Source organism: Biomphalaria glabrata, chromosome 3, assembly GCF_947242115.1.
Source record: "Biomphalaria glabrata chromosome 3, xgBioGlab47.1, whole genome shotgun sequence".
NCBI lineage: Eukaryota > Metazoa > Mollusca > Gastropoda > Planorbidae > Biomphalaria > Biomphalaria glabrata.
The window spans coordinates 53,327,050-53,346,707 of NC_074713.1; the positions used below are offsets into that span (position 1 = coordinate 53,327,050).

At 39.3% G+C, this 19,658-nt stretch overlaps 1 protein-coding gene across 1 annotated transcript in view; it reads left to right on the top strand.

Moving 5' to 3' along the window:
* The window catches only part of LOC106059661 (uncharacterized), a 176,830-nt gene that overhangs the window by 23,111 nt on the left and 134,061 nt on the right, over positions 1–19,658 (top strand). Inside the window, exon 2 of the mRNA XM_056022660.1 lies at positions 18,850–19,002. Coding sequence (XP_055878635.1) covers positions 18,850–19,002 — 153 coding nt within the window. The remainder of the gene's footprint in view (positions 1–18,849; positions 19,003–19,658) is intronic.

Here is a 19,658-nt window from a genome sequence, read left to right on the forward strand (position 1 = left end):
TTCTGCTAAGGCATTAGTTTTCCTGGCTGATTCAGTGGCTGCCTTATGTTCTCTGTCTGCCTGATCTCCGTGAGATCGAGACGGTGCTGGTAAGAGTAGGCTGATATGTTGAGGTGGTCTTTTAAGGACCTTTCGGGGAGTGCCTCTTTTGGGTCGTCCTTCAGGCCCATCCAAAAAAAAAAAAAAAAAGCCTTTGGCGGCAATTTCCAAACGAAGCTGTAGAGGAAAAAGAAAAAATATATACTGACTACATTGGTCATCTCCCTTCCCCATCCCGAAAATCGCTTTATTTAACTTGGTTCTGCCTTTTTCAATTTTTTTTTTAAAATCTAAAATGCAGTGTAACTTGTAGCAAATTAAGTAGGACAGAGTTGGTCCTTCGGCGGCAGCTACAATACTGTGCTGAAATGAAAGGGTTTATAAATATGGTAATTATGGTAATTGGGAAGCTCTGAATATGTATAGAAATATATAATACATGTAAACTTAGTAGTTTTTCGTCACCATAGATAATTATTATTTCACGTACTAAGTTTGTAATTCAAGCTGCACTTTTACCATCTTGACCGTTTCTTTTGTCTATTGACCGTTTAAGCACCAAACGTGTCTTTAGCCTTGACTAGAATCTCTTTTATGAGAGGCCTGTCAATTCTTGGATCTCTTCCTATTGCTTTCTCTGTCTGCTTCTTCTTCTTCTTTTCTCTGGTAATGTTCCCTGTAGGAAGGTCTTTGAGTGCCCCGAGGACCTCATGATATTGCCGTGCAGTTTAAGCTTGTGCTAACCCTAACCCTGTGTCAGCAGGTCATCGTGAGGTCCAAAGGCCATTGTTACCCTGTTCGGAATTTCGTCATTTAGGATGAGATCTTTGTACCAACCCCCCCCCCCCCTTTCCCGATTCGAGCTAAAAATAGGATAACACGTCAAGATAGTGTTAAAAATCTGTTGCTTTCTCTCTCTGGATAAACCAGGAAAATTTACAGTCACAACGAGATAAACACATGGATACCAGTAGGCAGTGGCGTAGCTAGGGTGGCTGGGGACGGAGGACAATTAGAAAATCCCCCCGGTCCCCCACTTGAGGGGGGGGGTGTCCCCAAATGAGTGTTTTGTTTACATTAAATATTAAATATTACGCAAACTGCAGGGGGGCCCCCAAAGAGGTCAAGCCCCCCCCCGGTCCCCCAAATGATGAAAAATTCCTAGCCACGCCCCTGCCAGTAGGACGTAATTTTCTTTGAATTTGAAAAAAAAAATGTCTGTAAATTATAAAATAAGAATGTACACTTTCTGTTACTTTTTTAAAAATCTCACTCTTTCTTTCTGTTACTTTTAAAAATCTCACTCTTTCTTTCTGTTACTTTTAAAAATCTCACTCTTTCTTTCTGTTACTTTTTTAAAAATCTCACTCTTTCTTTCTGTTACTTTTAAAAATCTCACTCTTTCTTTCTCTATTTCTTTCACTCTGTCATTCTTTCTCTTTCAAAACGTCTTCCAGCAGGAGCGGAGTGGGTGTCATCATCGGCCCGGGAATTTGTTATACTATCGGGCCCATAAACTGTATATCTTATCTTATCTTATATAATACAGACGTTACTTCAAAAAAGAAGATGATTACGTCCTACGCGTCATGAATTTAGTCATGCATATTAACCAATGACTTAAACTCTGCCAAGTCACTGGTTTTCCTGGCTAGCTCAGGCAACCCATTCCATGCTCTAATAGCACTAGGGAAGAAGGAGTATTTGTACAAATTATATATTTGTATATTATATAATGGACATCCAATTCTAGGTACCTGTAATTCAAAATCATTGTTAAGTTTGATAATTTATCGATAGATGTACACATGCATACAGTAAACACTATATCCTTTTTTTATAAGAAATATACCGTAGGCCTTATTTTGCTTTTTAATCGCTAAAGTGTGTAGTTCCCTAAAAGGATGAAGCCTACTAGATCTAGTAGCACTGTCTACGGATGTAGGCTATTACATTATTTCGGAAAAAGTGCTAGATTAAATTAGTAGCCTAATAGATTCCGTATAACTTTTTTTTTTTAAATACATCACTCATAGGGCCCTTTTATAAGAAAACACTATAAAATCTTATCTTTTAAAATACAGATGTGACTTAAAAAAAAAGATGATTTCTGTGGTCCTACCGCCCATCTTGGGTACCGGCCCTCCGGGCATTTGCCCGAATGCCCATATAGCCAGTCCGCCCCTGTCTCCCAGCGTATATTTATCTCCGCCTTCCCCCTTATTGTACTCTGCCTTTATGCTAGACGTATTTTCAAACGCAATAGACGCGGTTGATAATACAAACAGTAGTCACACACACACACAAAAGCCACGGCTCTTGAATGAACATTTTTCATTTTTATTCAAAGCAACGAAAAGTTAAAACAAAACAAAAAAAACGAAACGCAGACATCTAGATTCAAATCGTCTGCTCTGTCCGCCATCTTCATTCATGTTAAATCAATGCTTTGTCTTGCTCAATCTAGACTTTTAATTATTTTTCTTAAAATGCATAAAAAGTAAGCTTTTAATTTTAAATTAATGTAAACGACAAAACGACAGAGCCTTTGTTCGCTTTACAAAACCAGCAACGTTGTTTTTTGGTCAGACCTCAAATTTTTATTCAGAGGATGAAATCAAAGTTTCATGACTTAAATGCACAATCAACCAAGTTACCAGTGGCGTAGCTAAGGGATTAGGGCGCCGGGTGGGGGGCGGGGCTTGACCTTTTCAGGGGCTCCTGCATTTTGATATTCGACATCATGACATGTACTTAATAAATATATAAATCTAAATTCCAATTGGTGCTGTGTATAAGTAAAACTAAAACAAAAATAATCAACGACAGTCCAGAGCGGATCCCATGAGACCAGATTTCTAGAACCTGGCAAATTAAATTCTATGAAAGCGACTCAAATCACATATTTTTTCTATGGTACTCTTTTACTTGGTGTGATATGATCATCACAGATATCAACAGATATCAACAGATACAGCGGTAAAAAAAAAAAACAGTAACAAGAAAATGTTTCGGCAGCCCATTTGTACAATTCAGGTTCATAACCTGCCCGCTGCCACCCCTCGTCATCCCGCGGGAGGCTTGGGCTAGGATGAAATTATTTTCCAACTTGAAGGAACATCCGAAACATGTCAAACATTTTACAAACATTTATTTCAATCCTAACACGTTCGTTATGTAGCGCTGCGAGAATTAGGTGTGCACAATGGACTCCGTAACAATGTCGGAATTCTGGGACGTGTGCTTCCGGGGCAGGGCTTGATGGGAACGTGATATTGCAGACGATTGATTTGCATGACGCGGCTAGTGACTTGCGCAGCAATGAGGGAAGTCACTTGGGAGTCCTTGAAGAAAATGAAGTTCAGTATCAGCCGTCTCCTATGCCAGAACTGTGATTTATTATATGAGCTATATTAATATGCGTAGTTCAGTAATGTCAAGTTGGTAAAGGGAGGGGTGGGGGGCATTTAGTTAGCTTGCCAATATCATTGACAAGAAAAGAAAAAAAAGGGGGGGGGGTGGTTGTTGGGTGGCAGCGAGACCAATCGTTCTTCTAGGCCTCAACACTGACCCTCAACTTGTGGGCAGTGGAGACCAATAGCTAGTGTCACGTCACACGTCTGTAAAGTATTTGTTCCCACACCCACAAACCATAATGGACAAAATTCCTCTCAAAAGAACACACACACACACACACAAACATACACATAGCTTTAATTGGCTCTAAAAAAAATTGTTACAAGGTTTTCCAGAAAAAAAAAATGTAATTGGCTTATATTAGTTAACTTTTTATTAGTTAACTTTTTAAAGTGTCCACAATGGCGAGCTCATAGACATAAATAAATATAGACTGGCCAATTAAAGAGTTTTATGAAACGAAAATTTGTGACTTGCAATTTTGTGTACTTTATTATACAGCATTTATGAGCAGTATCAAAGTGCTTTTTAAAATTTGATACACACCTATATATATTGTAAATAAGGAGGCAGTGTATTTTTGTTTAATCTCCAAGAATGAAGATCATGCAACTTTTCATAATTCGGAAATCCGACAACAATAGATATACATGAAGTTACTTCCTTCGGCCAGTCTATATTTATTAATGTCTATGGGCGAGCTACATTCCAAAGAATTATGGATTTCATTTTGTATTTAAAATTTTTTTACAAACATTCACGGATCTATCTCCTATTTTGTGGAAAAAAAAGAAAATTTAATTAAAGAAGAAAAAATACGATTGTCTGTTTTGTGCTATTAATTTTTGTAATTATACTTTAAATATAGAATCCAACCTTTTGGGGAAAAGACTTGGATTTTGTATTTCGGAACTTTGAGTCAGCCCTAAATCCAACCAACCGTAACGGATATCTGGGGAAAAGTAAAGGGCGGCTGGGTATTGTGCTGGCCACATGATGTCTTCGTTAGCCGTTATATCGTCTGCCCCATAGATCGCAAGGCTTGAACTAAAGTTACTTTACTGCTGTTATGTTCTAATACTGGGGCGCGGTGGCTGAGTGGTTAAGCGCTTGGCCTCTGAACCTGGGGTCCTGGGGTTCGAATCTAGGTGACGACTGGGATTTTGAATTTCGGGATTCTTATGGTGCCCCTAAGTCCACGCTAGTCTAAACGGTGTCTGACTTTAGTTGGGGAAAGTTAATGCGGTTGGTCGTTGTGCTGGCCACATGACACCCTGTTTGTTAACTTGTTAACATTATCTGGCCTCTAGATCGCAAGATCTGATTATGGAACCATGGCACTGTAATTCTAGAATCTATTCAGTATGGCTCACAAGTAAATGTAGGCCTACTTTGAAAAGATCAGCACGTGTTAATCGAAAACAAATTATTCCTATTTTATTTTCTATTGTAAAATTCTCTTGACAAAAGAGTAATACATATAATTGCCAAGAGTTTACTATTCCTCAGTGGTAAGAAATCCACGTTCCAAGTTAGTGCTTAGCTATACAGTCGAGGTACTATATCAACTTGTTGCCTCCCCTTTCCAAAATGATGCAGACGTGAAAAAAAAATATTCAGAGTTATATCCCCTTGAAATGCTATACAAATAAAGTGATTTACTGGACGCTGTTCAAGAACGGGAAAGAGACTCTGGTCTGAATTAGCAGAGTCTGTGTTTGTGTGTTAGTATGTATCTCTCTCTCTCTCTATGTGTGCGTGGGTATTGGGGGTGGGGTGACGTAAGGTTCTGTCCACATTTTTGCCTGCAGCCATCTTCTGACTTTTATTTCCTTGGTGTTAGTGGCCATCCGATAAGAATTAACGGTAATCGCGTAGATCTAAATGATAAGAAGCTTCTCGCGTCGATTCTCAAATGTTGTTATCAGATACAAATGCCAGAGGGAAGGAAATGGAAGACAGAGACCCCTGTCTGCTCTCTTCTCTTCAAAAAAACAGCCAATTTCCTATATCATCTTTGCATTGGTAAGAACAGTCTTGAAATAAATAAATAAATAAATAAAAGAAGCAAAATATAAACAAAAAAAAAATATAGAAAGGAAAGAACCGAACATTTACATCCACACCTCTCAATACTGTAAGATTTATTTCCCTTTACTATATATTATATCTTGTGTGGCATCACGGTGTATTTACATATGATACCTTATCTTATCTTATATGTTATACAGACGTTACTTCAAAAAAAGAAGATGATTACGTCCTACGCGTCATGCATTCAGTCATGCATGTTAACCAATGACTTAAATACTGCCAAGTCACTGGTTTTCCTGGCTAGCTCAGGCAACCCATTCCATGCTCTAATAGCGCTAGGGAAGAAGGAAGGTGGACGTGACTTTGTCATAGCATATGGATACATCAAACATATCACGATTTTATTGTCACTTTTGAACTGTTGAGATTTTACATACTCTCAAAAAGCTAACACTAGAACTGTACATTGGAACAGAAGAATAGGAGTCGCGTGCCCGAACCCAATAAAGAAATATTTATAATTCGATTTATGGCATTGCATGCTACTCCTCTTTCACTTTTCACCACCGTCTCTCTCTCTCTCTTTCTCTCTCTGTGTAACTCTTTCTTTGCTTCTATTTGTCTGTCTCTAACAGTTTCATTTAAGCTCTCGATCTCTGAGGGTGTCTTTTATCTCTTTTTTTTAAATAAATTACTCTCAATCTCTCTCTCCCTCTCTATCTATCTCTCTCTCTCTGATTCTGCCTAAGTTGTTCCCTCAAACACACACATACAAACTTTCTCCTTGTTTCTATCACTTTGTTTGTTTGACTGTCAGTCTTTCTCTTTACTTTTTCTCTCCGTTGCTCTCTCTCTCTCTTTTTTTATTCTCTCTTTTTTTCTCTCGCCCTCTCTCATTCTTAGACTCTCTCTTTATCTTTCTTTATTTCAACTCTCTTTTTCTGCTCTCACCTATCTCTTTCTATCTGTCTCTATCTTTCTTTCTCTGTCTCTTTCTCCCAGTCATTCTCTCTCCTTCACTATGTCTCTTTTCTCTCTCTCTCTCTCGCTCTCTCTCTCCTCTCTTATGCATGTTAACTAAAAAGAAATACAAATCAATATTTGTCGGGCATGTTATAGACAGACGACAGCAGAATCTATAAAGGATGTCACATAATAGCCCTAAGATTGACACCTGAGCAGGACCGGAAGCAGAGAGAACAAAACTATGGCAGACGAATAAACAAATGGCTATTTATAGAAGGAATGGCGAGGTGGTGGAGGGAGATAAATGATACCCCTTTCAGACCTTGCGACCTATGGAGGCAGGCGATGGAAAGGTCAACTGCTTCTAAGGCGTACGGTTAACAAGGGTTTTGGATGGCCAGCCTAACCGGCCGCCTCGAAAAATCTCCAAGTTCAAACTCCAAGTCTTCATCGATTCGAACTCTTGACTCTTTGGTTCGAAAGTCAAACGCTTTCACACTTTTATCTCTCCGAAAGTTCAACCCATTTTATTAATTCCAACCAGTTTTGGTGAGCCTAGCCGGTTTTAGTGAGTCTAACCGGTTTTAGTGATTCTATAAAATTTTAGTGAGCCTAACCAGTTTTAGTGAGTCTAACCGGTTTTAGTGATTCTATAAAATTTTAGTGAGTCTAACCGGTTTTAGTGATTCTATAAACTTGTAGTGATTCTATAAACTTTTAGTGAGCCTAACCAGTTTTAGTGAGTCTAACCGGTTTTAGTGAACCTAAAAAAATTAGTGAGCCTAACCAGTTTTAGTGAGTCTAACAAGTTTAGTGAGCCTAACCAGTTTTTAGTGAGCCTAACCGGTTTTTAGTGAGTCTAACCGGTTTTAGTGATTCTATAAAATTTTAGTGAGCCTAACCAGTTTTATTGAGCCTAGCCAGTTTTAGTGAGTCTAACACGTTTTAGTGAGTGCAATAAGATTTTAGTGAGTGTAACCAGTTTTAGTGAGTGTAACCAGTTTTAGTGAGTCTAACACGTTTTAGTGAGTGTAACCAGTTTTAGTGAGTGTAACCAGTTTTAGTGAGTCTAACACGTTTTAGTGAGTGTAATAAGATTTTAGTGAGTGTAACCAGTTTTAGTGAGTGTAATAAGATTTTAGTGAGTGTAACCAGTTTTAGTGAGTGTAATAAGATTTTAGTGAGTGTAACCAGTTTTAGTGAGTGTAACAAGATTTTAGTGAGTGTAATAAGATTTTAGTGAGTGTAACCAGTTTTAGTGAGTGTAATAAGATTTTAGTGAGTGTAATAAGATTTTAGTGAGTGTAACCAGTTTTAGTGAGTGTAATAAGATTTTAGTGAGTGTAACCAGTTTTAGTGAGTCTAACACGTTTTAGTGAGTGTAATAAGATTTTAGTGAGTGTAACAAGTTTTAGTGAGTGTATTAAGTTTTAGTGAGTGTAACAAGTTTTAGTGAGTGTAATAAGATTTTAGTGAGTGTAACAAGTTTTAGTGAGTCTAACAAAGTTTTTAGTGAATCTAACCAGTTTTAATGAACCTAACCTACAACAACAAAAAGTTGTACATTCTTCCCCCTTGGAAATCTGGACAGAGATGTACAACCATATAAACTGTATATTCTTAATTTTGTTCTTGTCTATATATCGCTCCACTGGTTCGCTTTATGTACAACCGTATAAACTGTATATTCTTAATTTTGTTCTTGTCTATATATCGCTCCACTGGTTCGCTTTATGTACAACCGTATAAACTGTATATTCTTAATTTTGTTCTTGTCTATATATATCGCTCCACTGGTTCGCTTTATGTACAACCGTATAAACTGTATATTCTTAATTTTGTTCTTGTCTATATATCGCTCCACTGGTTCGCTTTATGTACAACCGTATAAACTGTATATTCTTAATTTTGTTCTTGTCTATATATCGCTCCACTGGTTCGCTTTATGTACAACCGTATAAACTGTATATTCTTAATTTTGTTCTTGTCTATATATCGCTCCACTGGTTCGCTTTATGTACAACCGTATAAACTGTATATTCTTAATTTTGTTCTTGTCTATATATCGCTCCACTGGTTCGCTTTATGTACAACCGTATAAACTGTATATTCTTAATTTTGTTCTTGTCTATATATCGCTCCACTGGTTCGCTTTATGTACAACCGTATAAACTGTATATTCTTAATTTTGTTCTTGTCTATATATCGCTCCACTGGTTCGCTTTATGTACAACCGTATAAACTGTATATTCTTAATTTTGTTCTTGTCTATATATCGCTCCACTGGTTCGCTTTATGTACAACCGTATAAACTGTATATTCTTAATTTTGTTCTTGTCTATATATCGCTCCACTGGTTCGCTTTATGTACAACCGTATAAACTGTATATTCTTAATTTTGTTCTTGTCTATATATCGCTCCACTGGTTCGCTTTATGTACAACCGTATAAACTGTATATTCTTAATTTTGTTCTTGTCTATATATCGCTCCACTGGTTCGCTTTATGTACAACCGTATAAACTGTATATTCTTAATTTTGTTCTTGTCTATATATCGCTCCACTGGTTCGCTTTATGTACAACCGTATAAACTGTATATTCTTAATTTTGTTCTTGTCTATATATCGCTCCACTGGTTCGCTTTATGTACAACCGTATAAACTGTATATTCTTAATTTTGTTCTTGTCTATATATCGCTCCACTGGTTCGCTTTATGTACAACCGTATAAACTGTATATTCTTAATTTTGTTCTTGTCTATATATCGCTCCACTGGTTCGCTTTATGTACAACCGTATAAACTGTATATTCTTAATTTTGTTCTTGTCTATATATCGCTCCACTGGTTCGCTTTATGTACAACCGTATAAACTGTATATTCTTAATTTTGTTCTTGTCTATATATCGCTCCACTGGTTCGCTTTATGTACAACCGTATAAACTGTATATTCTTAATTTTGTTCTTGTCTATATATCGCTACACTGGTCCGCTTTATCGACCAGTCGCTTTATCGTTCTATTATTCTCTCTATCACAAACACGCACACACACACCGCCCACACCATTTCCCTCGTCCTTGTGTTCACAAATCAGGTTTAAACACTTCAAAACATTCATGTTTTTCAAAGGTTTTATTATTTTTTGTAAGTAAATCTGTTCTGCAGTAACAGGGTACATTCTGTTAGCAGTGCAGTATATAAGCGAGATCTGAACTTTTGGCATTGTGAATTTGTTTCATGTTTTTAGATAACAAAAAGAAAATATGGCAACAATCGCCAGGCTGTGCAAGTGATTAACAAGATTATTCTTTTCTTCAAAATTTTTTTGCGATTAATTTTAAGCACAGTACTTTCTTTGTTTAGTGTTCTATTTTTTTTTTATGACCCAGCTTTTTAATGACTAACCCCCCGCCCAAATAAACAACATAGATAATAAAGGAAAAGAATATGCAGAAATGCGGGGGCGATAGTAAGTATATATAGGAAGAATGTGAATGAATGGAAGACATTAGAAAATATATATCTACTCCTACTAGGGGGGGGGGGATGACTAGTGACTTGCGCTGGAATTTGGATTAAAGTGAGGAGGATTCGCGCAACACGTCGACCTTACTCTCTCGCCCTAAAGCCCGTCCTTTTCCGGAAGCAAGATTTGGTCAAGACGTCCGGGGACGAGTTTAGGTGCAGTGGATGACCAGAGACTTTCTGTGTGTCTTGTCCTGCTCTAGAGCGCTCCACAGCACTGTGCTGGTATTCGCCTTTCTGTCCGATTTGTCTAGTTTTGTGACGTTACGCACAGGCCGCCAAGTCCAGACTTCACATGCTAGGTTTGACAGAAACTCGGTGTACTGAGTGCCATGGACACTTCGGATACCCTCTACCTGGTTACTTGTTACAATGCCAAGGACGCTATATTGAAACTAAAAATGAGAATGACTTTGCATCTTAAAAGAGCTCGAAATTTTGATTCTACAGCAGGGGTTCTCAACCTGTGGGTCGCGACCCTCTTGGGGGTCGATTGACGATTTGCCAGGGGTCGCCTAAGACCATCGAAAATATGGATTGTTATTGTCTACTCTTCTATTGCTGTATGTGTGTGTTTGGGGAGTGGGGTCGCGGCAGAGTGGGGGGAATGTAAAAAGGGGTCACCGAGCTTAAAAGGTTGAGAACCGCTGTTCTACAGTGATAAATAGTGCACACAATTTTCTTATAACTTTTACACCAGTTACAACAAAACGTAACTTAGTTACAGACTCACACTAAACCTCCATAAATGAAAAACTTACATACTTTTGTGTTATGTTTTTTTTTTTTTTATTTGAAGCCTTTTAAAAATAATTGTTACAACCCAGAAACCCAACCGAAACCCAGTTTGGGCGAAATCAGCTCAACCCAGACATCAATGCAGCTATTGGAAGAAAACAAGAAAACACAACTATCTGGGTTATAACAGCAACTCACTTCAACTTCACTTCAGGGGAAACAATTCCCTTCAGCTTATCTCCAAGAACATTAACTCTTGCAGCAACCAAACAAAACATTATTTGAACGAAAAAAAAAAAAAAGAAACACTGACGCGTGTCATAAGAAAACAGTGCCGGACTATCGTGGGCTCGAGTGGGCTTGAGTGGGCTTTCTGTTACTAAATTTAGTCAATCAACTTTATCATTCTTTGGGAGATTTTTTGTTTGTGTCATTTGTTTTTTTAAACTAAAGATAATGAATAGTTCTTGCCCAAGGATATGCTAATTTCATTGACCAAGATTATTTCTTTGTTTAGAGATATTACCGAACGACAAGTATTGAAATCTTACCATGCGAAACAGTCACAATCTGCATCGAACGTGACGGAAATGATTATGCAACTTTGAGATAACGAATGAGGCTGCAGCCCTAGCTCTCGCGTCCCAGGTGGGCCCTGCCAGGGCCGGCATTAGATATCCGTAGGCCCTAGGCGAAGTGAATTTGGTGGACCCAAATGAAATAGAAAAATACATTAATTAACTGCGAAAAAAATAAAATGACGCAATTTATTTACATCCTCGTATACTCCGACCATTACATTGGGCACAAGCCTCGCTTTTTCTTCTCTAAACAATTGTTTTAAGTCCTGTACGAGGCCCCCACAAATCGGAGGCCCAAGGCGGCTGCTTAGTTTTCCCATACCTAAGGGCATTTAGTGTAGGCTTGGGTGTTTCCTATGGGTTTTTTTTTTATATAGATAATCCCCGCATTTTAAGAAAGTTTTCGGTCTTGGCAATTTGCTCCAATACTGGGGTAAAAGAACATCTGGGTCTAAGCTGTAGCTGTAGCTGGAATATTCATGGGACAAGGTAGGGTTGGCCAATGGTCCATTCTCCACCATCCACAGAGCTCTGCAAGTGCAGCTATTTTGCAGTAGAAAGCTTAAAGTGGACTGTGCCCTGGGTATGCCCTGTGGAATCGTCATATCCTGGATCCAAACAAACTGGACAGCATTCCTCCCCCGCAAAGAGCAATCTACAATCTTCCAACTGAGAACAGGACACAGACCTCTGTTAAATTATCATCTTAACAAAGTAAATCCCACTCACCTACCCCTTTGTAGACACTGCGCCCACCCTTATGAAACTGTAAACCACATCCTCTTAGAATGCCCCTCCCTAATCCACCTTAGGCAGACCCTACTTCCACTACAGCCCAACATAACCAATACCCTGGACGGCAGTGCTGAACAACTGAAGTGAGCAGCACACTATTATTCTTTGGCACAGTCTGCAAAAGAGCTGACAGCTCAGCAGCAAAAGGCTGGCTAGAAGAAAAGGAAGATCCCAAGGGGCCCCGCGTTTTGGTGTTGTTTGTTTTAGGAGTTTCCCATGTTCCCTCAGAAATAAACATGCTAACATCCCATTACAAACTTCTTAAAGGACGACACAGAATGGACAGGGTTTGAACAGCGTAACATTGTGATCACAGTCCAAAGTGCTTACCACACGACCAGGCAGTCATCCTCTCTCCCCTTCCATGCTTCCCCCTCCCCACGCCTCTTTTTTTTTTATCATTCGTAAGATAAAAACATTTGTTTGTGTTTACGGTTCACCGATTTTCAACTTTCAACTGACATTTTCTTTGAGAATGGCATCCCTCACACTTCCGCTTGAAGAGCTCTTCCAGTTTTTTACACATTCAAAAAGTACAGGAAACAAAACAAAACAAAACAAAAAAAACAAAAACAAAGACTGGCAAGAGACAAGAAACAAACAAACTAAAAAACAAAAAGTTCATCCTGTTATTTTCTTTCGTTTCAATGTTGGGAAATGTCACGTGTGTTGTTTTTTTTTAAACGGAAATTAAAAAGATAAAAACAACAACTTAAAAAAAAACGAAACAAAGCAATGAACATATTAAAAAAAACAACTTTTTCGGGGATAAGAGAGAGAGAGACAGAGAGAGAGAGAGAGAGAGAGAGAGACAATGGGAGAGAAAGAGAGAGTGAGTGAGAGACAGAGTGAAAGAGTATTAGTCTTGGGTGGTCACGTATTAAAATAAAATATTCAAAACATGAGCAGAATTCCAGGCTGAGACAACGTTCCAAGATGGCGCAGTGATGTAATTCTAGATTTGGTGGGAAAATAGCTTCAGGGTTTTCTTTCTGAGCCTTGTTAACGGTGTATTTTATTCGTATTAGAAATTTCGAGTGTCCCAGTACCTAACGATTAAGCATTTTAATGAAAACTTGGTCAACATGTCAATGAATAAAAAACAAAAACACAATAAACTTTGGAAGTAAACTTAAAAAAAAACAAAAAGAATACATGACTATTATTTACAAACTGGCAACACCCGGAGCTTCAAACGCTACGGAAAAACTAGTGACAAATAAGCTGCCTGGTCTTGAAGCATGCGCTTTGGTTTGAACATCTTCTGATTCATCTCTAGCCGTCCTTAGTCTATTAACATGCATCATGAACTGTATACAGTAAAAAAAAAAAAAAGAGACATTTTCAGCGATGTAAGAAGAGACTTTTGCGGAGATGTTAGAAGAGCCATTAACAACAATGTTAGAAGAGCCATTTACAGTGATGTGAGAAGAGACTTTTACATTGATGTCAGAAGTGCTTATTACAGTGATGTTAGGAAGCCTTAACAGGGATAATAGAAGAGCCTTTTACAGTGATGACAAAAGAGCTTTTTACAGTTATGCTAGAAGAGGATTTTACAGTGATATAAGTTAATAAGAAGAGGTCTTTAAGGTGATGTCAAAATAGCCATTCACAGTGATGTGAGAAGAGCCATTCACAGTGATGTGAGAAGAGCCATTTACAGTGATATTAGAAGAGCCATTTACTGTGATGTAAGAAGAGCCATTTACCGTGATGTCAGAAGAGCCATTTACTGTGATGTCAGAAGAGCCATTCACAGTGATGTTAGAAGAGCCATTCACAGTGATGTGAGAAGAGCCATTTACAGTGATATTAGAAGAGCCATTTACTGTGATGTAAGAAGAGCCATTTACCGTGATGTCAGAAGAGCCATTTACTGTGATGTCAGAAGAGCCATTCACAGTGATGTTAGAAGAGCCATTTACCGTGATGTCAGAAGAGCCATTTACTGTGATGTCAGAAGAGCCATTCACAGTGATGTTAGAAGAGCCATTCACAGTGATGTGAGAAGAGCCATTTACAGTGATATTAGAAGAGCCATTTACTGTGATGTAAGAAGAGCCATTTACCGTGATGTCAGAAGAGCCATTTACTGTGATGTCAGAAGAGCCATTCACAGTGATGTTAGAAGAGCCATTTACTGTGATGTCAGAAGAGCCATTTACTGTGATGTCAGAAGAGCCATTTACTGTGATGTCAGAAGAGCCATTTACTGTGATGTCAGAAGAGCCATTCACAGTGATGTGAGAAGAGCTATTTACTGTGATGTCAGAAGAGCCATTTACTGTGATGTCATAAGGGCCATTCACAGTGATGTGAGAAGAGCCATTTGAAGTGATGTTCGAAGAGGCTTTTACAGTGATGTCAAATTTTTTTTTTACTCTAATGTCTCTCTCTATCTGTTTTTCTAGAATGTGTAAAGGAGAGTTATTGCCATGTATATGCTAGATAACGCCCTGGGGTTGGAGATATACATTGACTAGCGTGCCACCATCTCAGTACTTCAAACTTTACACTTTACATTTTTTTCTCTTCATTTTGCCTTTGTTTGTTGAGGGACCTAGTGTGAAGGAACTCGAACGCCAAGCAGCCTTAGTGAAAACTTGGAGCGCTAACCTCCTTGACCCTAAAGTTTCCATCATATTGTTGTAAACCTGGTGGTGACAGTGATGGGGGGGGGGGTAGTGCTGTGTGTTTTTAGCCTACCCAAATCGCCACAGTCCAGCGCAGGACGAGCGGTCAACCGAGACCAGTGACAGTACACGACAGTTCGGAAAGGACCAGTGTCGTAAATATTACGCACGCAAGTCACGGCGAAAGTGATCAACTGGAGTGGTCAAGAAGGTTCGAGGCCAGTAGAGACACTATATAAGTGAGCGTGTCAGAATCACTTCACGTTACCTCGCAATGTGACCAGTACGAGGCGAGAACCAGCACGGTGTGTGAAGTCAGTGCGGAGCAGAGACTAGGTTTTTGTAAAGACAGTGTTAATGTTGTTGCCAATTGCGATGTATTTGAAATTAAACTGACTGATACTTTGGAGCCCTGAGTTGTGAGGTTCTTTAAGTTCGCTGTGTCGTTTGGTACAGTTAACAGAGAGTCTGGATAGTAGGAGAGACGTAACAATATTGTTGTAACTCTAGGTTAGGCACTCAACGAATAGGCATGCAACTCAACACAGTGTAACAGGAAATAAATACAGGTGTTTATTCACTAGGACAAACACATAGCATCATTCAGCTTCCTCAGAGTCTTTCTACTAATTTACCAGTCCTTTAGACAGCAACCCGAATGTGAACCAACGACAGCCTTCCCCGCTTCGCTCCAGGTCCCTTCTACAACCTTCAGGCAGCACCAAAAGCTGGCTTCTTAGTTTCCAAACATTCAGACTCTTCACAATCCCTGATGCACTGTTATTCTCCCTCTCCTAGTGTCTTTCTGTTTACGTTCACTAGTGCGCTAGTCCGCACCTCAAGCACTGGTGCAAGGCAGGGTTACAACACTGCCCCCACCTTAGTCTTTTCGTCCCGAAAAGAAACATGTTCACGGTTGGTCAGTGCAGGTGGAGGTCGGTCAGTGGGAGTCACAGATTGAATGGAGCGTGCTTCCCACAAAGCCATCCACACTGCTCTCTGCAGGTGCCGCTTTCTCCTTTTGCTCCAATTGATCCGCCTTTGGTTAAGGGGAAGTCGTTTTCGTTGTCTGGCCTTTCTCTTAGTTACAACCGACGGCAGACTCATGGCAAGAAGCGATGCAGTGGATGTCATAGCGTAGGTCATCAAGACCATTTGTCTTACACGTTGCTCCAGCAGGCTTTCTCGATATGCCGTGGGCCCCCAGGAGGCCAGGTTGTCAAACACGGAATAATATTCAAGCGTGTCTGAAAGACATATCTGTGGGGCACGTTTACAACGTCGTATGTGTCCATCTGCTGTACCACCATCAGCGCTTCTCTTGCTGATACTGGTATCAGGACAAATACTTAGTTGGCAGGTCTTCCGGTGCTCGAATTCTCCCTTTGAGGAGGTCCCGTCATCACAGTTATTGTTCAACGTCTGAGTGTAGGCAGGAATCACGATAGCATGATCAGATCTGTGCTCAGTGCTTTCACAAGAAATGTTAGGATTCTTGTCGTAGGAGCCAAGCTTGCACGGCTCGCTATTACAGTCATAGACAGCGCCACCATCAACGGCGTCTCCGTTGAGTAACGGATTGTTTATACCTGTCGACATGGTAGCCATCTGATCGTCGGTCTTGCTCATCACGGTATCAAACGTTTCATCAGTCTTGTTCAGCGTGGTACGGATACCTATCTGTTTAATCATGGTACAGATCTGCTCGTTGACCTCTTTAAGCTGTACCTGGAACGAGTTCATCTGATCTGTCACGGTATTCATGAGCTCTCTGATATCTGGTTGTACTTCGAACAGATACGAGTCCGGATCTTCATCTTCGTCCAGCAAGGCTTGTCGAAGGCGTTCTCTCATTTTTTCTTTGGCACAGAAGATCCTCAGCTCCCTGGCTCGGAGCTCCTCTTTTAACTGTTTACAGCTTAGTTCATCTAGCTTCCTCAGCGTTGTCATTGTTTCCTTTCGTTGAGCTGCCTAAATCCCACTTCTGATACCAATTGTTGTAACTCTAGGTTAGGCACTCAACGAATAGGCATGCAACTCAACACAGTGTAACAGGAAATAAATACAGGTGTTTATTCACTAGGACAAACACATAGCATCATTCAGCTTCCTCAGAGTCTTTCTACTAATTTACCAGTCCTTTAGACAGCAACCCGAATGTGAACCAACGACAGCCTTCCCCGCTTCGCTCCAGGTCCCTTCTACAACCTTCAGGCAGCACCAAAAGCTGGCTTCTTAGTTTCCAAACATTCAGACTCTTCACAATCCCTGATGCACTGTTATTCTCCCTCTCCTAGTGTCTTCCTGTTTACGTTCACTAGTGCGCTAGTCCGCACCTCAAGCACTGGTGCAAGGCAGGGTTACAACAATATGAAACATGTAAATCGCGTGGGTGTGTATTTGTCTCTTGTGTAATTTCCGTGACAAAATGGAACATAACATTTTTTTCACTATTCTATACATTTAATCCATGAAGAATTAGAATTTATTAGCAAACTTGTAAACTAGACCCTATTTAGACCTGTTAAAACTAACAGTCAAACGCTAGGCCTACACACAGTCATTGGAATCGAATGAACTGTTGTAGACTACATATCTTAACAACCAGCAGACCATAATGACCAAAATAACCGTCTCCACACGGTTAAAAACCCAACGGCTACAAGCTCACGCAGATTGTGTGGACTAATTGGCAAACTGCCTGAAGATGAAGCAGAAGCAACCAATCACAATTTGCAGCCATATCTTAAAAGTGGCCAGATACTCACTGAAAAAAAACCCAAAAACTTTGTTTAAACTGAATTTAAAAACAAAAAATCATAATTAATCTTATTAATAATTTCTTCTTATGAATTGACATTTGCTTATTACATATTTTGTCTGCGTTGGGTGTGACGATATATTTACATTACAGCTGCGTCAAATTCTTTATATGTATACAGTGAATAATTGAATAGATAACTGTGCGATTCTTGAATGGCTGGCTCCGGATCGTGATTAGTTGTTGTGGATTTGTATTAGACAACATATACTTATTGATCACGAGTCATTCAGTTCATGTATGAATCACTCCCTTATTTTTTCGTCTTGAATACATTGATTTTTTTTACCTTCATGAACTATTCATGATTCACCTCTCCGATTGCTACCTTTATACTTTTAACCTTACACCAGGGGTTCTCAACCTGTGGCTAGCGACCCCTTTGGGGGTCGATTGACCATTTGCCAGGGGTCGCCTAAGACCATCGAAAATATGGATTGTTATTGTCTACTCTTCTATTGCTGTATGTGTGTGTGTGGTGGGGGGGGGGGTCGCGGCAGAGTGGAAGATTGTAAAATGGGGTCGCAGAGCTTAAAAGGTTGAGAACCGCTGCTTTACACTCTGTATTTCATAGACTGGACAGAAGTTTGACATATTTGCTTACTGTGATTGGGATAAAATATTTTAACCCTATTAAGCCCGGCCTCTGCATGCTATAGCGTGTGTATACAAATAATGAAAAAGAAAATAGTTATTAGGAGGTAATGGGTTAAAAAAAGGTTTTAAAAGAAGGACAGTTTAGGTAATACAAATTTTGTTTAACCTTAGCTGTGTGAGCTGTGTGTGTGTATGTCTGATTCGTGTTTGTCTGATGGCCTGTGAGTCAGTGCTGTCTGGCCTGTGACACTGTGCAATCTGGCACCTCGAAATTTCAAGCCACGTGTCGGGAATCTCCATAACCTACTAATGGTTTGCCTAATTAACATATTTTTTGTATCCATTAAAAGAATAATAGAAAATAGACAAATTGTTTCGAGATTTTAATAAGATAAAAAATATAACATTTTAGGTTAGATTCTAGGCACGTAGTTTCACAATATGCACCGCTAATGAGAATGTATTATTTCCTTTTTTGAATCTAGCTGTCTGACATTTTTAGATGCCGTTTCTCTCTAAATCTGGCACAAAATCTATCAAGTGATGATGATAAATCTATTTTATTGATAAATTATATTTTTTTCTTTACACACAAAAAAGTATAAAAAAAAATGTTCTTCATTTCATTGTATAACAGAAAATTGAATTTTTAAAAATCTTATTTTGAACTTTTGTCTTCTCTCCCTTTTTCTAATTTTAGTGCCTGCAGCGGAAGTCGCCGGGATTATTTCAGGAGGAATAACTGTGGTCGTCTTTGCAGCAGTCGTCGGAGTTCTGTGTTGGCGCTTCCCAGCGTGCAGGTCAAGATCTTTCTGGGATAAGAATATCAAGCGAGCGATACGGAAAGTCTACGGTAACGATTGTGTGCGTTCATTGTTTCGTGTTAGCTGGATGATGGTTTTAACCGTTGTAGTTGTGTGTGTGTGGTAGAGCGTTTCAAACACAAAAACTCAACCAAATAAATTACTCACAGAAACACATAAAGACAAGGCCACATTTCTTTATATATTAGAGTAGCATACGGTAACTGCTTTCTCTTCCTGGTGTCATTACGGATTCATCTTCTCATCTCTGCCTGTGGTCCCTTCTGGGGCATGGTCACCAACCAGCTTCCTCCAGGCGTCTCGGTTCTGGGCGAGTCTCTCCAGCTGTCCCCACGTCTTGCCCATCTGCTTGGCATCTGTTTCCAGATCGCGGCGCCATGTGTTCCTGGGCCGTCCCCTCTTCCTCTTTCCTTGGGGGTTCCAGGTTAGGGCTTGCCTTGTTATGTTGGATGCAGGCTTGCGAAGGGTATGGAACGGATTGCCTGAATCCAATGATAAAGCCGAGTTTACGATTCTAATCAAAATGCATGACTCGATCAGAACATCGTTATGCATATTGCGTAATTATTTTCTTATTTAAAAACATCGCCTGTAACTTATAAGATATTGACGAAACAAAAAATCAGACAAAGAATTAGGGTTTATTTAAAAATGTATTAAATATTAAATTTATTAAAAGAAGTTT